This window comes from Strix uralensis, chromosome 4 (assembly GCF_047716275.1).
Source record: "Strix uralensis isolate ZFMK-TIS-50842 chromosome 4, bStrUra1, whole genome shotgun sequence".
Lineage (NCBI taxonomy): Eukaryota > Metazoa > Chordata > Aves > Strigiformes > Strigidae > Strix > Strix uralensis.
In genome coordinates, this window is record NC_133975.1 from 53,590,479 (window position 1) to 53,612,518 (window position 22,040).

Here is a 22,040-nt window from a genome sequence, read left to right on the forward strand (position 1 = left end):
TATTTTAAAAATGGAGACATTACTGAACATCTGCCTATCTGTGTCAATTTATGATGCAGTTTACTTGTGAAGCGTTGACTGTGTGAGAGGTCAGGGACAAGATGCAGTTTTGTGAAGCATGGCTTTGCTAAAAAAATGTGGCTGAGTTATCCTCAATTTTTTTTGTCCTTTCAAAATGGCAAAAACTTATATTTATAGCTTGAATTTCGTAGTTGTATATAACTAAAACAAGAAGCATTAGAGATGACTTACAGGTATAGAAATTAGATGTGTCACACTGAAAATATGTGTATGAATGAAAGATGTGAAGTTATAATAATACCTGCTGCTTCTGATTTTTCTGGTGGTGTTTTCTGTACATCTTGAAAAACATGAAATCAATGAGGGTGCTTCTGAGGTGAAGCCTCATGTAAACCTGTTGGATATTCACTGCTTTTTGAACAGACAGAAATTTCTTTTGTAATGATGGGGGAAGACACAGTAATAAGGTTTTTTTGTAGTGATAGCAGCAAGTGGAAGTAATTACAGATGCCTCTCACAAAATCACAGAATCATCTAGGTTGGAAAGGACCTTGAAGATCATCTAGTCCAACCATTAACCTAACACTGACAGTTCCCAACTACACCATATCTCTAAGCACTATGTCGACCCGACTCTTAAACACCTCCAGGGATGGGGACTCCACCACCTCCCTGGGCAGCCCCTTCTGTAAAGAAGTGCTTCCCAATATCCAGTCTAAACCTTCCCTGGTACAACTTGAGGCCATTCCCTCTTGTCCTATCGCTTGTTACTTGGTTAAAGAGACTCATCCCCAGCTCTCTGCAACCTCCTTTCAGGTAGTTGTAGAGGGCGATGAGGTCTCCCCTCAGCCTCCTCTTCTCCAGACTAAACAACCCCAGTTCCCTCAGCTGCTCCTCGTACGACATGTGCTCCAGACCCTGCACCAGCTTCGTTGCCCTTCTCTGGACACGCTCGAGTAATTCAATGTCCTTTTTGTAGTGAGGGGCCCAAAACTGAACACAGGAATCGAGGTGCGGCCTCACCAGTGCCGAGTACAGGGGTAAGATCACTTCCCTGTCCCTGCTGGCCACGCTATTGCTGACAAAAGCCAGGATACCATTGGCCTTCTTGGCCACCTGGGCACACTGCTGGCTCATGTTCAGCTGGCTGTCAATCAACACCCCCAGGTCCCTCTCAGCCTGTAGAGCTGCTGGGGGTTGTTGTGGCCCAAGTGCAGCACCCGGCATTTGGCCTTATTGAAACTCCTACAGTTGGCCTTAGCCCATCGCTCCAGCCTGTCCAGATCTCTCTGCAGAGCCTCCCTACCCTCGAGCAGATCAACACTCCCACCCAACTTGGTGTCATCTGCAAACTTACTGAGGGTGCACTCGATCCCCTCGTCTAGATCATCAATAAAGATGTTAAACAGGAGCGGCCCCAAAACCAAGCCCTGGGGGACACCACTCGTGACCGGCTGGCAACTGGATTTAACTCCATTCACCACAACTCTTTGGGCCTGGCCATCCAGCCAGTTTTTTACCCAGCAAAGTGTGCGATCATCCAAGCCTCGAGCAGCCAGTTTCACCAGGAGAGTGCTGTGCTCTCTGTCCTGGTTTCAGCTGGGATAGATTTAATTTTCTTCCTAGTAGCTGGTACAGTGCTGTGTTTTGGATTCGTGCCTTTTTGTGCAGAGATGTGGCTACTTAATTTTCCACAACTAAAACTGTTCTGATCATCCAGGTAGTCTTTTAGATTGGAAAGCAAGCGTGCTTTTTGTGTGTGTATGCTTGTTCACTGGTCTCCTTTGGCAGTCTGGGAGGGGAGGTTGGCCAGAGATGCTGGTATCAGACGTCAAAGCTCTGCAGGCAGGTATTCTTCCAAAGAATGTACAACTTGTAGTACTGTTTCAGATCATGGACTAGGAACTTCTATAATAATTTGGCCTGGTAACAGTTGCTGCTTCAAGCAAAACTGATGTGCAGAAATAGTCGTAACGTGTTCTTGCCTTCATGAGCTGTGCGTGGCAGTAGTCAGAAAATCCACCTGACTGGGCAGGTCTTAATGCTAAGATGATAATCTCTTGATAAATCACCAGGACCCAAAGATATTCAGAAAGTTCTGGCTCATATCAACCATTCATAAGCAATATGGTTATCACTGATATTTAGTTATCACCATATTAATATGCATAGTTTTCTTTCAGACATTTGGATTTAATGTTGAAAACTGTTTGGTGGTAACCTCTCAGGTGTGCATCTGAGCCAGAAATCAGTCATCAGCACTTCCAGATTGGCGGTGATGTACATACATATTCCAGCTCACAACTGGGTTTCAGCCTTGATTAAATACCAGCTTTCCAAAAACAGTCAGCTTGAATAAAAGCAGACAGGCATATACCTTTATGCAATTTGTGTGTGAAACACTTGGCAATTACTAAAACAAATTTAAAAATGTAAAAAAAACAACTGAAATAGCATTTTATTTTATAGATGAGAGGTAATTGCTTGATTAATTGCCAAACTACTAAAGAAAACTTGGAGGTAAATAAACATGTACTTTCAAGCAGCTGCTTTTCTTGTAGTTTCAGTGTATCTATGGACTATAATAGGAAACTATTATGGAGACTGATAAGCACCTTGTGCAGTTAGTAAGTAGCTACTATAGTTGGTTTGAATGATTCTACTGTTTTGGAGTAAACTTAATGAAAGTAATTAATTCTTCTGTCTTGATTCTTTTTAAAGCTGCCTCTCGCAAAAGGAAACTAGAAGGTTCTCCCACAAATTGCAAAACCAGAAATGAGCAAGTCACAAAAAAGCCTAAAGCTAATTATGTAAGTACTGTTTTTTCTCTCTGCATTGTAAAATAAGTGGAATTACCTGACTTGGTCAATGACAGCAGTGTCATGAACTTTGTGTGTTTTATGAGAAAATCCAATCAAATTCAAATCTTGCAATCTGAATGAGGTTTTTCTACTTTCTTGTCCGTGGCATTTTTGAATGTAATTACCTGCTTTGTTCTTTAATATTTGTGGATTTGTATCCCAATAGCCTGTTCACTGCTTTTGTGGAAGTGGTTGATGGCAGGTAGCAGTGTGTGAGGTGCTGAGTACCATTCAGTTATGAACATCAGTGGGAGTTAAAGGCTATGTATCACCTTCTCTCATCAGGTCATTCTTTGTGTTTCCTCAAACAGATGAAGTTCAACATCTGTTGCTACTGTTCTGTTCTTCTGTCTTATAGAAGTAATGTTGTTTACATGTATAATTGAAACTATGGCTCAGGGAAACCTTTTAGAAGGAATGAATTGGTTACATTTAAAGGAATGATTACTTTGACCACTGCTAATAAATAGAAACTATGTAACGATCCTGGTGCATTCAGGTTGGTATTTGGCAGATCTTACGCACAGTCCTGCAGTGCTGTCATGAGGCCAGCTCCCAGGCATCCCAGATATCCTTGGAAACCCCTCGTGGTAGAGAAAGGGAATTCTGCAGTGAATACTGGAGGCTGGATGGAGGACGGTGACTATCTTTGTGTTGAAATTTAACCAAATAATTGTCCCTGATCAGAACAAAATGAAGAAAACAGTTTTCCATGAAAGCAAAAATATTATTACTCAGATATTCCCCTGCTTCTTGGAGGAGAGCTGTGAATTTTGTGAGGCAAGATTTGCTGGGGTTTGGGTTTGTTGTTCTTCACAACAACAGGAAGGAGACTTTACTCAATTATTAACCAGGCAGCCAAGCAAACAACGCTTCACTGGACCTGGTTTCTGTGCTTAACAGTTCCATTACATTTAAAAGGGGAAGGATTGGGAAAAGTAAAGCTGAAACACAGGTGTTTAGAATTTGAGGTAAGGAATTATAGTGAGAAAATTTGCAGGGTTTTTTTTCCTTGCTCTTGCTTTTACTCTGGTTCCTAAGATGGTTCCTAAGACTAGCGCATACTTTGCCAGCTATTGTATGTACTGTGGCTGTACTCTTAATACCATAGGCTCATTGAGGAAAGGAACCGTATCCTTTGTTGCTCAGAGTGCTTCTGGGTGATCTGGTTTGTGCTCTTTCAGCAAATAGCATCATTTAGTGAAGTAAATATTGATCAAACCTGTTGGCATCTGCTTAGATAAGTAGATCTGTAACCACTTTGCATTCAAAGCTCTATGAAGAAACTTGCGTAATTCATTGTGGTGAATACATACAGAGCATCTCATGGCATGTAGAAGTTTTGGCACTTGTTCATAAGAAACCTCCCTTTTTGCAGGCTGATAGTAGCTGTTAGTGAAGCTATTGTTGATGAAAACTTTTGCCAGCTTTTGATGTGACTCCATGGTGCTGTGACACAGTATTTGTGGATTTTTTTTTTACCCTTAACTCTTCATATAAACACACCATTTGACATGTTTATAGACTCTGGTGGCTTAAATACTACACTCTTTGTAATCTGATCTAACTGACTGACTGTTAATCCTGCCATCTTCTGCCTTAAATATCATCCAGAAACACTACTAACTTTTAATTTTAAAGAAATACAAACTAAGTAGTTCTAAACTATTTATATTTTGGTATGTAACTTTGCACTGTGTATGCTTATTAAGTAAAGAATGCCATGACCGTAGACATTTTCTATGCTTCTGTAAGTTTTGGTCTTACTTTGATCATTGGCTATGTATGAGGAATCATTTCTGCAACTTGGATTTGTCTTAAGTGCTTTTTTATTTAGAGTGGCTTTTTAAGGATAAGCAATATTGATTAGGTTTGGGTTTTAATTGTTTTTTTTTCTGTTTCTATGCTTGGAGTTTACATTAAACCTAATAGATGTATTTTTCTTTAACGTAGTTGGATGAGTCAGAACCCCAAAGACAGTGGGAGAGACAAGAGATGCTTGTGAAGAAGCTGCAAAATACATTCCCTGGATTGGATAAGGAGGTGAGCTCGTGACTCCTGATGGCACATCAGGTTCTGACTTCTTAAGAAAATTGCAGCTCTTGATAGTCCAAATGAAACAGTCCTTATACCAGCAGCGCTCTTGGAAAGAGCCAAGGGTAGGAAGGTCTTCACTGTTGCTTTTTTTGGAATGTAACTTCCCCTGAACTGAGAGCAGTTGGATATAATCAGGACTATATGGAACTTCTCATCCTACTTCTCTGGTCCCATGACAAGCCTGGCATAATCAAATTTGACCTATTATAAAAATACATGGGGAAATTATCCCTCCCTCTCTCACACTCTTCTCCCCTGGACAACTAGAAATACTGTGTGCTTTGTATTAGCTTAATACCTGACAATACTCAGCAGTTGGTCAGGGCGTTTTACTACTGAGCTTTAAATTGTTGGAAGCACAGCTTGTTTGTGTGTGTTCTTACCCTTTTGAAAAGTGGAGTGCAGCTCTGCCAAACTGAGTGTATAAAGATAAACTGAGGAGTTTTCTCATTTTGATTTCCTTTAGTTTGAATCATCTGATTTACAGGGGTTTTCTTTGTCTCGTGCAATTAAAATTGTGTTGGTGCTTAATGCTGTTATGCACAGAAATTTAGTTTTTGCTGATCTTACAATATAAAATTTCTTATCTTTTACTAGGAACTGAGAGATGTACTTCAGGAACATAACTGGGTGTTTCATGAAGCACTGGAGGCCCTGAGAGTATTTGCAGATGATGGTGAGGATAAAGACAGATTTATAATCCATATAATCCATAACCCAAGATAAAACAGATAAACTGATACAAATCTTTTCTAGTGTCCAGCAATGACAGTCCTGACAGCAGTATGCCTAGAAACTTGCACTGATACTTGAAATTAGTATTATCAGGAGGATGAAAGAAGGAAATTCAATTTTTCTGTATTTTTAAGTGTCATGATTATTTTATCTTTTGCTCTGTAAGTAGAGAAATCTTTGCCTTGCTAATACAGATTTACATAAGAAGTTGTAATTACCTATGGGTATATCATAAAACATATTTTGAAATGTGTCACAGCTGACACCTGCTTCCCTCGTGCTTGTTTAAAAATAAGTTTTGTTTTTAACCAGTAGTTTGTAAACCAGTAACTGCAAATAACTGCATAGGGGATAGGTGACATATGCTATTTTATCCGTTTAAAATATATTCTGGGAGGGAAAATACTAGAAATAGGCCTTAAATTATGCAACCAATTTATAAATATGAGTGCATTAAATGTGGTAGGGAGCAAGAACCGGGATTCCAGGTAAATCTGAGTTATGACTTAAATATTATTTAATGAGTTGGTTACTTTCCAGAGTGTTACACAGCTGTCAGATGTGTATGTTTTGCTGCATCAGCTATTTAAGTATTCTTGGGATAGGATAGTATTCTTAACTGGATTCTTTACAAGTGGAAAGAGCTACCAGTATGCATGAGGTGGGGTCCTTGCTGCTGCTTCTGAGAATGTAGACATTGTGGTTGGAGTTGATCAGCAGCAAGCTGGGATTGGACAGAACAGAAAGTGTTGCAAGTGCTTTTTTCCAGAGAAGGAATAAAAAAACCATACAAGCCATTTGTGAAAATGATTTGCTGGCATTCTGTTAAATAGCATCTATCCTATTTTAGAATGGTTATTTTGGTCAGAAATACCTCACTCTTATAGTTTCTTCAATAACTGCATGTTTTTGTTGTCCCACCTCTAATGCTGTACTGAGATGCATTAAAATTGAAAAAAAAATAAAATTTTTGTGGTGAAAGCAGGCTTGTTTTCTGAAATCAGCAGAATTAATATCTCTGCAGTCGGGTGGAGTGGGACCAGTATTTCATCCCAGCAATACATCCAAGTTCTTAACTATCTGCTCTTACCTCGGAGCTTCTGCAGCTCCTGCATATTACATAGCACTGGTCACCTGTATTTTAAGATAGTTACTTACAACCTTCTGCTGTTTGAGCAGTATACAAATTAGCATTGCTCATCGTATACTCACAGTTGGTATGTTTTAAACAGACTTGCATGGTGTTTGCTCCACTCTTCTTTTAGTAACACCTGCTGTTGAGTTGTGTATTAAATACTAGAATGGTGTCTTATATAGATAAAGCTATTTTGGAATAACAGTGGGATTTAATTCACCCTTAACCAGTATGCGTTGGCTTGTTGCCTTCTATATTGCATGCATAGGCATGGAATTTCCTCCCAAAAGTGAAGCTTCTGACTGGACCGAAGCCTCCGCCAAGAGCAGAAGTGATGAGAGTGAAGAGAAGCCGAAGCAGAAATCTTCTGGGAAAGAGCAGAATGGCTTTCAGAAAAAAGACAAAGGCAAAAGGAGCATTTGGAGTACTAAAAGAGAAACAGAAGACTTGGAGGATGAGTCGGCTTCTGAAGACGGTGGTAGCTCCCTTGATGAGGACTACAGCAGTGGTGATGAAGTGATGGAGGATGGCTACAAAGTGAAAATCCTCAGCTTCCTGCAGGATGCTTCCCCAAGCGAACTGACTTTGATTCCCCAGTGTTCTCAGAAAAAGGCTCAGAAGATAATAGCGCTCCGGCCCTTTAACAGCTGGGAGGCTCTGGTAGGTCTGCATTCTTCTTTTCCTATCCCCAGCCTGCCTAGAGTCAAGGTGGCTTCAGCCTAGGGAGGCTTAGATGGGTGGCCTTATCCTGATTAGGCTAAAATGCTATGTTCCTCCTAAGCCAATAGCGTTTCAAATAGTGTCATATGACCTGATTTTGAATGAATTAAGGGGTGATTTTTCTGGAAAACTCAAGCTGATTGGCTGACATTACTGTCACTCACTCTGTAGCATAGAAAGTTGGTTGATTTCCCTGCAGAAGAAGAAATTAGAGCTTTCACTTGGGAAGGAGGTGTTTGCTAGCCTGTTCTGAGCTCTTGTAACTGAAAACCCATGCAGGAGGCAAGAACGTGGCAGGACCTTTGCTGCAGACACTTGAATAGCAGCAGCAGCAGCTTCCAGGCTAGCTCCATGACTGAAGGTGCTAGCATGAATATTTTCAGTTTCATACAAGAAACAGTCGTCTTTTTTTGGTCTTTTTAATCTACTGCAACTTAGTCTCTAGCATGGTTTTGCTAGCTGGGCAGTGCAGCCATTTTTTAGTGGAGCAAGCTTCTGTGTTTTTATTAATTAGAGGGTAAAGCATCAGAAGGCTAAACCACAATCCACAACAGAAGAGAAAATGCTGTCTCTTGGTAAGTAGATTATCTACTGTCACTGGGATGTTACTTTCAAATGTTTCCCATGGTTTGTTTGTTGTCTTCACATTTCATGCAGTTAACTGCAAGACATCAGACCTGATAAGACCAATGTCCTGGTAAGAAATTTGAAGTGCATTACAGCAGATTTTCTTGATTTAATTTATTAGTCCTTTGGATTTTAAAGCAGTAACTGTGTGTAGGCCTTCTTACAGACTAATTGGTATGTTTTTTTTCATCAATATGTGTTCTGAAACCTCCCCCACTGATGTATGCAAGATCCGTTTGTATTTTTTCAGGACAGAATAGAACTTCTTCTATATGTGTAAAACAACAGTATTTATTGTTTGGTGTGTAAAATGTTTTACCACAAAACAGTAAGAGATACTAAACAGATTCTTAGGGAAAACAAAATGATCTTTGTATGTTGTGTTGCAAGGGGGGGGGGGGGGGGGGGGGGGCAACAAGAGGAGGATACTTGGAAAAAAATACAGGGTGCAGGTATGCTGCAAAAGAAATCCATTTTGCCCCAAGCCTTTGGCTTCTCACAGAACATCTGTCACACAGCTATTCCTTTCTAAACTTGTTGGATTTTGCCTGAGCTTAATTCTTTGCAGAAATATTTGCTACAGGGCTGTTCTCCTTTTCTCTTTGTAGAATATTTAACAGAAAAAAAGCTGCATGGGCCTGTTCACATTCAAAATTTTTCTTTCATAAAGATTGCTGCTGTCAGCAACTGTATGTTTATGTAGTATTGTGAATACTTGCCTGGAGTAGAAATAGTTTGCAGCAGGTTTTAGCAGATGTTTCATATCAGTGTGGATTTAATTGTTTATAAAGATCCAGTAGCTCAGTGACCCAACATTTTTCCTACTAATTAATAAGAGTGGTAGAATAATGGAGAGAGCTGATTCAGTTTCAGCATTAAAGAAATTGGCTTAATTATAAGGTCTCTTTACTGTAATGGTATCTTTTGTAACACAATGTAAAGCACTAGAAGTTGTTAACACTTGTTCGTTATTAGAATTGAGGAATATTTTAAGGCACTCAGCCTGAGATTAAGAGTAAAGCCTACTTCCTTGGAAATCAAACATCCTATTCCAGGGAAAAGTAAATTAAAATGACTTTTTTCATTCTAGACAAGCTTTCTAAGTTGGACTAAGATTTTTTTCAGAGAGATTTAAGTGAATTTCAAGCTTGGGAAGTTAAGAATGCTTGAAAATACTTATTCTTTGGAGCATATATTTGACAGGTGCTTAACTTGATCTAGTAACACTTAAAATAGAAAAAAAATTAACAAACATGGTTCTCAAAAAAAAAAAAAATGGAGAGAGCTGAAAAAGTCCTTGCACACAAAGATTAATTCCTTTGGAAATTTAGAAATGCCCATAAGCTACATTTTCCAGGAGGGTAGTTTTATCCAGTCTTCAGTGCTGGAGATGATTAGCTGTGAGTTCCTGCTTTTGAACACTAACTTGAATAAAGGGTGCTCGGGTATGTCCTTGAGGCTTTAGCTCTCTGCCTCCTCATTTGGAGAAGTGATGCTTCTCTGTGCGAAGACCTGTGGTCTCCCTCCAGAGTGTTGTGTGCGTAGGGAGAGTAGTAGGTAACAAAACAGACTGGGATGTGTGCTCCGAGGAAGCACCCTTCTGAGTACTCCTCATATTCACAACTTAAAATTGCACATTGCTTTCTGAGGGTGGAAGGTTTGGAAGGGTGATCCCAGGTGCCTGTGCTGTAGAAGCAAACCCAAGTGTGGAGCTGAGACAAAAGAGGGGGTGTAATGCCCAAATGGGAGATGCCGGAGCAGAAGTTCATGAGGAGCAGCTCTCTCTGGCTGGGAATCGAGGATTATAACACAAGGGAAGCAGATGGAAGTGCAGGGGTAGGCAAGCTAAAAAGGGCGGTCAGCAGACAGTGGGGCTGTGAGAGCTAAGAGGAGAGGGAGGGAGGAGCACCGAGAACATGGCTGGCTGGGGACGGCAAGGTGAAGACTAGGGTTCAGAGCAGACTGCAGGACAGACTGAAGAGGAAAGCTCAGCTCCCTGTGTCTTGGTCTGATGTCACATGTTAGGTAGCTTTTGTGCCAGGGGCCAGTGTTCAGTGGTGTTTTCTTCTCATGGTGCAGGCCTGCTCTGTACCGGCTTTATGCTTGACACCTCCTCAGGGTACACATCCATTAGTGAACCGACAGCCATTAGAGATACCTCCCCTCCTGGTAGGTCCTTTCCTATGTTGGCTTCTCACCTTCCTCTCCTGTTTGTTTTGGGGTCCTGGTGACACCCCACTGGCACACATTGCAGGCTGACAGACAGCATGATTTCTTTCCTTGGTGGAAGTACTTCTGGGCACCCATCATCACCCTTCCTCCTCACCCTCACTCCTCTAAAGAACTCATTGGTGCTTACTTATATTACAACACCGCTTTCTTTTCCAGACTGTAGGAATTGGCCAGTGTTGGAAAGGGCAGCTCTTAGCACCATTTCCTCAGCAAACAGCCTGTAAACAGTCAGGTAACAGCAATACCTGCCTGTGTTCAGTGCGTGCCAGGAAACAAGGGCAGAGGCAAGACTGGCTCCAGAAGGAGCCCAGCTGAGTTTTTGTGGTCTGGGCAAGTGTTCTGTTCCTTGGCCTGTTGTGTATGCCCAACGCAATTTCACACTGCCTCTGGTAAATGCAGCGGTATAAACTGGAGGGAGTTTAATGCTATTTAGCTTCTTTTTTTTTTAAGTTTTATAATTAACTGCTTGAATTTCCTTTTAGTGTAGAAACATATGTATCTGTATGAGATTTGCTGTATCCTCTCGTTTCTGTCATTCACATTATTACTCTATCAGAAAATAAGCCATCTCTTTTAGCATTTAAAGACTTAATGTAAATTTAACAATGTCTATTGTTTTTTAATTAACTTTATTTTTTATTTCAATTTTATTATTATTGTAACTTTTAATTACAGATTCTTAAGGAGTACACACAAGTTAAACTGACGCAAAATATTGCATGGAAATTCTGACATAGCATATATTTAGCTTATCCCTTTTAGGGGAATGGGAGAACTCAGCAGTCAAAGATGGACTTACTTGTCCATTATAGTCTGTATACTGCAATGGTATGTGAGCTAGGAGATATAAACTTGAGGGTAGCTTCAGCTTTTTTATTTCTCATTTTGTTTGGCTGTACATGTACAAACTGCTACGAAAGCCAAACTAGCAGGAAATCCAGAAGCACCTTGCCACAAAGCAAACCGAAGGGAAGCAGCAAATGCATCAGGTTAGAAAGGGAACTGCTTAAAGTGGAACTGAAGTTTGTTGATTGAGGTTCAGGCTGACTTTTACCCTTAAGCAGTAAAGTGAAGTCCTAAATCACCCTCAAGTGGTGTAAAGTAAGGCCAATCAGAGCATGCTGGCATGGTGGTTATGCACCGTGGGGCACTGCTGCAGCAGTGTACTGTAGAAATTCATGGGTTCATGTTTTTGGACTTTATTTGAAAAAAATGAACCTGGGTGGATGTAGGAACCTCTAGTAAACCAAAGGCCACCTGAGGATCTGCTTTGTGTTCTGCGTGACAGGGTAATGTGGTGTGTTTCATATGTAAACCAGTGGCTAAAGTTTTTCTTGTTGTAACTTGGAGATGAATGTTAAGGTGCTGACATGAAACAATACAATTTCTGTTAATAACAGATGGCTTCATTCTCCACGCCTTTATAGATTACAGGATTTATATTCATGCCAGCCAAAGCTTTAGGCATCAAAACAAATGTTGAAATTTTTTAATTGCTGCCTTTACATCTTTTTATTTCTAAATAAAGGTGTCTATTTAGAAAAGTTCTTCATAGGTGTTGACATGTGTGCTTTAGCTTGGTTGAATCTGAGTGTTGGTAAACTTTCTGGGTTTTGTTTAAAATGGAACAAAGCCACAAACAAATCAAAAAGCCCCAAAACAGTAATGGCAGGCTGTCAGTAGAGGGCCTCACTCTTTTTTTTTTTTTTTTGGAGTCAAAGCATAGCCTGCTTGTGCACTTCAGCTTAACAAAGCTTGCTTTTACTCTGCAATGTGGCAGTATTGATCTATTAATTAACATGCAATAGCTGGATCCTATGACACCTTCATTTTTTTTAGGGAAGGAATTCTAGGAGAATATATGCCTGTGAAGTCTGATGCTAAGTTTTAACAGATACATGATTGAAAATTCAGGAATTCTATGTGGAAATTACTTCTGTTTTAACAAAAGAATGGCAAATCCAAATAATCATTTATTATTCAACTCTTTAAATCCGTAAATAAAAAAGGAATGTTTTTTTTTCACAGTGAAATAACTTTATGCATAAATATGCATGAAAATGCTATAATTACAAATATGACCCCAGTTACTGCAGAAATAAATTTATTAGAAGGTTTTACACTCTCTGTAGATGGCCCTACATGGAATCCAGGTGAAGCTGATGGGCCTGTTTCAACACAACTTCAGGCTTCTTGGCTCTAAAATGGAAAATATCCATATTGTAATGAAGATACGAAGTTTAGAGTAATGAAATAGAAAGCAACTAGTGTGGACCTGAGAAAGCAAGGGGTGGAGTAAGGCTTCTGCGTGAAAACTAATAATGCTTTGTAGTTTAGAAGGAAAAATTTGGAAAATTCATTTTTAATTAAAGGCATAGTGTCACGTGGTAGGTCTGTGGCTGGCACAAGGTTGTGAGAATGAAACTTGTGAGTAGCAATTCTCACAACAAAGAGATCAAGAGCTCTTGGAGAAAGCACTGCTCATAATTGTTGTAGGAAGGATTGTGACATGGAGCCATTATTTAGAAAACTAAATAAAAATTGATGCTAGATTAGAGGCATCTTCTAGCAAACATGAGTGAAGCAACCTCTGCTCTTAGTAGTAGACTTGGAGTACAAAGCAGTGAAGGAAGTTAGCCTTGGTCAAGGTGGGAACACATGTACTTTGAGAAGATGAGTACATGGTGGCAGAGCAGTTGCAGCACTTGATCTCTTAGCCAAGATGGGAGGGAACACCCTATTGTGGAATAGGGAGCCCCAGTGATACTGGATATGGTCTGACCACATGGCTCAGCTGCAAGCTTTTGATTCAAATACTGGTGTGCTTCATCTTAGTAAACCAAGTGCACTCAGGAGCCCTGGCCAGGCCTTGTGTTAGTTTGTATTTAAATTGAGATTCTGGTGTCTTGACTTGTCCTCTACCAGCTTGTTGGCTATGACATTTAGAAAAAGTATTTGTGTGTTTTATCTTGTTTGTCCCTCTTTAAAATGAGGATAATACTGACTTAAAACTTGCACATGCAAAAAAATGGACAAACTGAATGGTACTAAAACCTTGTCAGGATGAAAATGTATTGTCAAGTGCTAATGACCTGGTAGATTTGTGTAAGTTTGTTTCATAGACTTCACAGGAAGTCGGGTTCATTGCAAGAAGAAAGAGTTTAGGAGACTCTTCACTTGGTGAAGAAATTCTCCAACACTGAAACGTGAAGAATGGAAAAGAATAAAATAATTCTTGCTGATCTTTTGGGTCTGTCAGTACTTGGTGACCACAAAAAACCTGACATAGTTTTGGGAAGCTTCTTATCCCTTAAATCTTTTTTTTTTTTTTTTTTTTTTTTCCCCCACTCTGCCTGAGTCCAGTTTGACTGTGCTGTTTGTGGTACAGTTAGAATTGGGACCAAGTAATGGTGAGCTCTGGGCAGATTCATAACAAAATCTTAATAGCCTTCCTCATAGGTTGGTTTGCCTTGATGCCTATATTATGCTTCTTATATCTTTAGTAACTAATAGGGATTGCTTAAAAGGAGATCTAATGATTACCAGTAATTTTTTTTTTTCTTCCTTTTGTGGTTTTGTTCTGTTAGTGGGCCTGGCCTTGAAAGGTTGCTTTGCTCTGTATGTTGCCTCCCTTTGAGGATTTTAAAGAGTTTAGAGCTCCTATTTTTTACATTAGAAACTATTCAGAGAATTTGTATGTCTTATTTTAAGATATGTTTTACAGTGCAAGGAGCTGTAATGATGACCTTCAGTGTGGATTCACACAGTTTTGCAGTGGGCCAAGTGTGTAATTGTGTATTTGAAGTTTTGAGAGGAGATCGGGATGCTGTTGCTGTCTGCTGCTTGAATTACTTGCTGCCTGCAGCAGCTGTGGACCTTCACCGTAGCACCTTTGTTGCTATTACCAGTGTTCATAGTATTTTTTTATTATTATTTTAGTTTACAAAAATGACTAAGACTACTGGTTTGTCAGAAGACATAGTGTGGAACTGTAAGATACTGCTGAAGGAGAGGGATGTGGTTCTAAAGCTCATGAATAAATGTGAAGACATTTCAAATAAACTGACAAAACAAGTAACCAGGATTACCGAAGATGGAGGATGTGGATGGAACATAGAGCAACCCTCCATTCTGAATCAGAGGTATTTTTCCATTTTTTTATACTTACAGGGTTATCAGATGATCAGGTATACTTGAAGACTGGGATTTTCAAAACTGTAGTCTCTGAAAGCAGGGTTGCAAATGTTTGACACTTAGCACCTCTCAGGGAGCTAGACAGTGATGTACAACTCTCAAGGGAATCCAGCAAATGTTTTTAACTATATCAGGAAAGCTGGTGAGGAGGAGAAGAACATAAAACCAAAAAGATAGAACAGTGCTCAATACCTTGTTTTACTTGCTCCAGTTTTTGATGAATGTAGAGGCTGACCTTGAGTGATGGGGTCACAAGCTGGCCTTTTGTTTGAAGTAAGCTGACAAAGAAAACTGCTCCTGTAATGGGGAACCTTACATTTCAAAGATGCCAAACTGAAGTGTATACGAGTAGTCTTTTAAAGATTAGCAGCTGGACTGAAGACCTTGGTCAGGAAGTTCAGATGTACAAAATGATCTGGAACTCTAGTGGTGGGGGACACCAGTGATGTTTCGGGGGGAAGGATTTATTTCAGAGAGGTAAATTGGTAAGGATCTCCAAATGGATACTGGAAATAGACAGTGTAGGAGGAATGGACATGGGTATTGAGGGCATTAGCCTAAGGATTAGGAAGCATAAGGGTGAAGTAGGAATGGCTGGAGTAGCAACTTGGATTAGACATGGAGGCTGTTAGTGGTAAGTAGCAAAAGGATTTTCAGCTGTGTCAGAATAAAACCTGAGAATAAGAGGGAACTGTTTGGAGGGAGCTTATCAGTGATATTTCTCCTTTGGCAAAAGATGCTGAACTAGGGGACTTGCTGTCAAGTGTGTTTTGGGGGTTGTGCATGTTTGGTGTTTTGTTTGGTGCTGACACCACCAGTAATTGTACAACAGAGAAAAATTAGTGCTGCAGCTGCTAAATGCAACTTTTTTGTGTATTTCCAAAAATAAGTGTTGTGTAACTGTTTTTTTTAACGGGATTACACCCATTTTGACTGGATGAAACCAGTTTAATCTGTTTTTGACCTGGATTGAAACTGGTTTTGACTGGTTTTAACTTGCCATGGATCACAGATCCTATGTGAATACCTTTAGAAGAAAGGTATTTATTTTGATGTATGAAAATTCAGATAAACTACTTAATTCAGAAATGCTCTTTGGTATTCATGTGCTGATTAAATAAAGTTTGTGTTTTTCACTACACAAGGAGATCTGGAGTACATTAAAATACAAGCAATGTTAAATTTACCATTCTCTGATAAACATGAGTGTGAAGTTTCGTGGAGAAATAAATAAAAGATGGTAACATGTTAAGCTTGATTTCTTAACAGTTTGGAACTCAAGCCGTATCAGAAGATTGGTTTGAACTGGTTAGCTCTGCTGCACAAACATGGATTGAATGGCATATTAGCTGATGAAATGGTGAGTGTGAAACTGATTATTTAAGAATCGTTAAAAGTTTTGCAAAAATGACTTTGTTAAATTCTTTCATTTCCTAGAAATCCCAAGCAGATTATAAATTATTTGTTTTAGCTAATATAACTTAAATTGCAAACAATTTCTCTAAATGTTTAGAAGCTGCTGAGCTCTTACTTTCAGTCTGAAAGTCAAAGGTAGCCTAAGATTCATGGACACTGATAATTACAAGTCACATGGTGTCTTCTGATGCAATGAAGCAGTTTCTACCACAACATATTATCCTCAAACCATTTTGTTTTAATAGCTCCTTGCCCATAAATATAGCTCATTCTACTAGTCCAGCATTTAGTTGTAGTGAGCCCCTGTCTTCCACATTTCTCCATCAGTTTCAAAACACGTAGTTAACAATACAGAAGAAATGAAGTGGGTAGAAACCTTTTCTGCCTCTCCAACATTTCGACCATTTCTTGTCATTATGCTCCCCATAAGTTCTGAAATAAGAGAGAAAAGTTTATGGGTTTGAGGTTTTGTTTAGTGCTGATGCCACCAGTAGTTGTACAGCGGAACAAACTTAGTCGTGCAGCTGCTAAGTGTGTTGTCAGTTGCTTTTAATCCTGGCTGCTGTTCATCTTGTGATGAACCACGAGTGAATGGATGGGTTCGCTTCACTAAGACTTCGGCAGTGTTTCTCGATTCCATATGTTTTGTATTTGTAAGAACTACTTTATGTGCATATTTTGTGATAAATAAGATAAATTTTTAAATCCATGATACAGAAGACAGAAAAGTGAGTATGGGTGGAAGCATAGGCTTATCCTAAAGAAATCTGACTTCCATATTAAATTCCACTTCAGAAATAGCTGGAATATCCTCAATGAAAAGAAACAATCAGTTCCCAAGTAATTGTTTGTCTGCAGCACTGTTCCAGAAAGGTGAATTTTTAAGAAGATTTGAGGGATGAACTTGAACTAAAATGAAAAACTTCATACATGAAAAAGATGAATCCTTGATGCTCAAATGTTGAGCTGAAAAGATAATTGAGTTTAGCTGCAATTGTATTGAAGAAGGAATTGTCTTCCGTAAAACAATGCAGTTAGAACAATTATTCTGTGCAGATTTGTAATCTTTAGTTAACATTGACTACACTGTAATTGTTTTATGAGTACAAAGCACTATTATGTTCTACAGATTGTAAATTTTGTTTAAATGGATTTGTTTTCTCTTAGGGCTTAGGAAAAACAATTCAAGCTATTGCATTTCTAGCTTATCTCTACCAAGAGGGCAACAGGGGTCCCCATTTGATAGTTGTGCCAGCTTCAACATTAGGTAAGTTACAAGCTTCAAAATTATTTGTTTGTATTAAAAAAAAAAAAAAATCATGGGCGGACTGTGAAACAAAGGTAATTTTGTGAAAGAAGACTTAACTTTTTTATGGTGATATTCAACTCCTTAAGTCACTGGAATTGGAATGCAAAGCATGCTTGTTCTGAATTAATTAGACCTAACATGGAATTTTTTTAAGATGCTCTGTATGCTTCACAAAAAATAAAGCTGCTTGTTATAATTTGAACTTGTTTAGTAAAGTAGTCTTTTTACTTACTGTATACCGGTTGAAATTCCTAGTCTTCAGGCTGTGCTTAAGATTAGGTTTCATGACATTTGAGACATTCAATGTCTTTTTTTCCTTTTTCCTGCACAGAATCTGTCAAAGCAGATCAAAATCCTAAAATAAGGCTGACTCTTAGTAGTGTGTTTTCATATTTTTTAATGACCTCGATCGAAAGCAGGAAGAATACGGTGGAATAAAATATGTCAGCAAAGCTGATGAGTTTGAGCAGAAACTAGTTCTCTGTGGAGTTAAATTTGTTTTTGTTGAATGATTATAGTAAGGAGAAAGTAGCAAGTTTAATTTAGAAGATGCTGCTTTTAATATAAAATACTCATTTGAGCTTCAAAAATTTTTCTTACGCAGAAGCTTTTCTGATGGGTTGTTCAAAGTCAGTTTGAAATTGCTATTTTCAGTGTGCTTTTAAAATCTACTAGAACCCTTTTTTTAAAAAATAACACTTAAGAATGCAAAGTCTCACGTGTACATAAAGTGAAGTGAACTGTAGAGGCTCAAGAATTGTAGTGGTGGGTTGGCCCAAGCCATCCAGCATGGGGATGTCTGGGAAGTGTGATCTACGTGCAGCTTTCCTGACACTTCTGGAGGTGTCTCCTCAGCTCTGATCTGGGTCTGACCCAGGTCAAGTGGCATTTACCAGAGACCCCCATCTGCTGTGGTCTGGTGTCAGCACTTGTGTTGTCTGTCAAGCAGCTTCCCTGTGGGCATGGTGATGTTGCTGGTGACCCACACCTGGAGCTGGGTTGAGTTGTCAGGCTTCCTTGCCCACTCCCAGAGGCACTGTCTCTCCTGATGAAACACTTCTGGGTGTGAGTACTGACAAATGAAGTGATTTGTTTTCTGAGGAATTAACTGTATAGGGATAAAATCAGGCTGAAACGTTAAGCATTGCATTCTTGTTACATGGTGGTTACAGACCATGCAGGGTCTGTTTCTGTAGGAGTTTAAAGTGCAAGCAGGCTAAGCAAGGGTTACTTAAAGCCCTGTGGAGGGTGGTTTAATTTCCCTAAATATTATCAGTTTTCCAGCATTTACACAAAGTTTCTTAACCTTCAGGAGAATTTAAAGGGATTTGCTTTAAAATTAGATGTTTGGTTTAATGCTGAGGTGTGTCAGTTATGTAAGACATAATAAAGTATAAATGACTTGTCTTTTATTTTAATGATGTTTTACAGATAACTGGATAAGAGAAGTTAATCTGTGGTGTCCTGAACTGAACGTCCTTTTCTACTATGGTGAGGAATCTAATTTAGAAATGAATCCAGTAAAACAGTTGCTTTCATAACTAATTTAAGATAATATTAATCTAAGACAATATTCTCATGGAAGCACTGTTTTAAGGCAGTTGTTTAAATCCACGTATTTATTGATGAATATATTTCTGCATACTATCTTAATTTTTATATCTATATAAATGTATATAATTGTACTCATTCTATGTTTTGTCCTTTTGTAGGATCCCAGGAAGATAGGAAACATCTCAGGATGGACATTAATAATAAAGTTGTCGATTTCAATGTGATTGTAACTACGTAAGTACAGTAATTAAAAAACAAGTGAGATTTACTTAGCTCCTACTGACCTCTAGCGGTACAACAAAACAATGTTTGGAGTTTGGTGAGATGAGAAGGGAACTTGTTTTCAGGTAATGGTTAATTACGATTTTATTAATGTGTAACAGATACTATGTAATAGATGCTTTAGATATTATCTACTAGTCACATAATACGTGCTAATAGATACATATTACTTTAATAGATTTGCACAGTTTTTTGAGAAGTGTTACTGAGAGCACTGGCTCATCAGGTAAACTGTAATGATTTGCCGGGGGTAAACTGTGTTATGGTTGGTTACTTCTAGGCTGTTTTACTTACTGCCCCTCCTGTATTCTCTCCGTAACTAACAATTTTAGAGAATTTAGTTTGATTGTGATAACAGCATGTTCATGTTAAATTTGCATTTAATGTGTCTTTCTCTGACAGATACAACTGTGCAATTAGCAGCTCAGATGATCGAGGACTATTTCGCAGGTTGAAGCTTAACTATGCAATTTTTGATGAAGGGCATATGCTCAAGAACATGAGCTCTGTACGCTACCAGCACCTTATGACAATTAATGTAAGAGGTTTAGTTATTGTTGGGTTAGAGGGGACACTCTTGGTTTTTCTGTTTTGTAGTTACAAGCTGGGGGAAAATGGAGCATTAACTGTAAAGTTCATACACACATAATGTTCCAGAAACTACGGTATGCAAGTGGATACAAGTGTTGGTATGGTCTTAGGAGTGGATTCTGCATTGTGAACTCTTTCGGTGAGGCAAGCTCCCAAAGAAATGTAACAAATTTCCTATAGCATCATTACGATGATGGTAGTCGTTCAGTTTCAGTATTAAGCACTTTTCTAGTTTTATCACACAGTAGTAAAGATTTTAAAAAGGCTATTCTGATGACTTGTGCTGAAACATTGTAGTATTTGAGGACCTACTCCAATAGGACTGTGCAAGAAAAGAGAGCTTTAAAGTATTTTTTCTTGTAGCTTGTATCCTGAGTCAACAGGAAAAAGAGAAAATTTGAGTACAGCTCTTCTTCTGATTATTGTGATTTAACACTGTAATACTTGTACAATAATAATATACTTATGATCACTTATTACAACTTATTTTTCAAGATCATATTTTCATCAAAAGCCTTTTTAAGAAGCTGATCTATAAGCAATTAAACTATGCCTTGTACTTGCGATTTAAAACTTGTGCATAAGTACCGTATGACATTAGAAAATTAGTACATTAATTTAAAAAAACCCACAAAAACCCAAACAACAACAAAAGCAAAAATAAACACACAAAAACATGCACGCAAAAACAAGAGGAAAAAACCGTAATAGAGCCAGGAAGGCTTTTCTTACATCTGTATTAGGCTCCCTGAATAGTTTTAAATTGATATGTGCTCAGTTCTCAACAGATCTGTAAATGGTTTTGTTGACTTAACCAGGAGATTATTCCATGAGATCTAAATACATATGAAGTTTAAGTAATTTAAACTAAGCTCACTTCCTCAGTTCTCCATAACTGTTGTTTTTCCTAATATTAATTTTAACCTGTTTGGCTAATGTTTCTCACTACTGTTTTCCACTTTGGACAAACAGGCAAAGAATCGCTTACTGCTAACAGGGACTCCAGTTCAAAATAATCTGTTGGAATTGATGTCCCTCTTGAATTTTGTTATGCCACATATGTTCAGCAGTAGCACAAGTGAAATCCGAAGGATGTTCTCTTCAAAAACAGTAAGTATTATATATTCCCTTCTTGAAAAAAACATCTTTTTTTGCTAGAACACTGCTGTTGCTGCATAGCTTCTGTTATACTGGTATCTTATAGAAACAGGTAATGTTACAAAAATCTAGAAAATGAAGCAATGAAATAAACCATTTAAAGTAAGAATGTGTCATAACAGTTTTATCTCTAGTTACAAATGATGCTGTTAAATCTGTCTGTTCTGGCTGGGTTTTTCCTCAAGTTAGAATAGTTAAGGTGGTGTTAAAGCAGAAAACTTCATACTGTAATTGAATTCTTGCAATGTTTTCCTTAGAAGAGTGCTGAAGAACAAAGCATATATGAAAAGGAGAGGATTGCACATGCGAAGCAGATAATAAAACCATTCATCTTGAGAAGAGTAAAAGATGAGGTAATATTTTATCTTTAAAACAATGGTTTCATATTATTAAAAGTCTGATAATCTTTGAGACTAACAGTAGAATTTAAGGTCAAATTTTCACAGTGCTAGTTTTAGCTGTTTATCTAGGAGGAGCAAGAAACTTGAGCTTTCCATCTTTCAGAAGTTTACAAGTAAAAATGTGACCTGCTGCAGCTTTGGGTTTTGATGCTTATTATTTGCTGACTATGTGCAATTGGGAATTTTATTTATGAAGGGTCACTGAAAGATGATTCCGTGCACTGCTAAGTGATAAGTGATAAATTTTCCACATGACCCACAAAAATATTTGTGACTTTATAGTAAAGCTGATGATTTTAACTGAAAGGATAAGGCACTGAATGTACATGTATGTATTTGTGTATAAGTATGACTAGAAATGTGTGGCTTAAGTTAGTTTGCTATCATCAAAATGTTTATTTTTCATTCTAAAATCCAAAACTTATGTAAAATCTTCTAGATAGAATTGCATGTATGAAAGAAAGGGAAAACTTAATAGTGATTTGGAAAGCGTTTCTGTGTACTTGCATATTTTAGTAGTCAGTGGCTTGAAGAGGGTATCTCTGATTAGCAGGGGAGTGGGTTCCAGGTATTGCGTGTAGTAGTATTTCGTGCAGTTTTGGAGTGAGCAGACAATGTTATTTGATGGGGAGATGATCTATAATCCAAATAAAGTTCTGAATAGGTCGAACTGCTGACTCAGCAAAGTTGCAGCCAGTGAAAGGAGT

General features: G+C 38.4%; 1 protein-coding gene across 4 annotated transcripts in view; it reads left to right on the forward strand.

Annotated features, from left to right (window-relative positions):
• Positions 1-22,040, forward strand: part of SMARCAD1 (SNF2 related chromatin remodeling ATPase with DExD box 1) — a 45,243-nt gene that overhangs the window by 17,510 nt on the left and 5,693 nt on the right. For 2 of the 4 annotated variants that reach the window (XM_074866756.1, XM_074866757.1), the window contains exons 6-17: positions 2,743-2,831; positions 4,836-4,925; positions 5,577-5,655; positions 7,118-7,509; positions 14,368-14,570; positions 15,892-15,982; positions 17,206-17,305; positions 18,779-18,838; positions 19,060-19,135; positions 19,586-19,721; positions 20,747-20,884; positions 21,190-21,285. In XM_074866756.1, the coding sequence (XP_074722857.1) occupies positions 2,743-2,831; positions 4,836-4,925; positions 5,577-5,655; positions 7,118-7,509; positions 14,368-14,570; positions 15,892-15,982; positions 17,206-17,305; positions 18,779-18,838; positions 19,060-19,135; positions 19,586-19,721; positions 20,747-20,884; positions 21,190-21,285 (1,550 nt within the window). Of the gene's footprint in view, positions 1-2,742; positions 2,832-4,835; positions 4,926-5,576; positions 5,656-7,117; positions 7,510-8,094; positions 8,145-8,233; positions 8,267-14,367; positions 14,571-15,891; positions 15,983-17,205; positions 17,306-18,778; positions 18,839-19,059; positions 19,136-19,585; positions 19,722-20,746; positions 20,885-21,189; positions 21,286-22,040 lie in introns of those variants that run through there. The other 2 variants (XM_074866759.1, XM_074866758.1) reach the window with 2 other exon arrangements.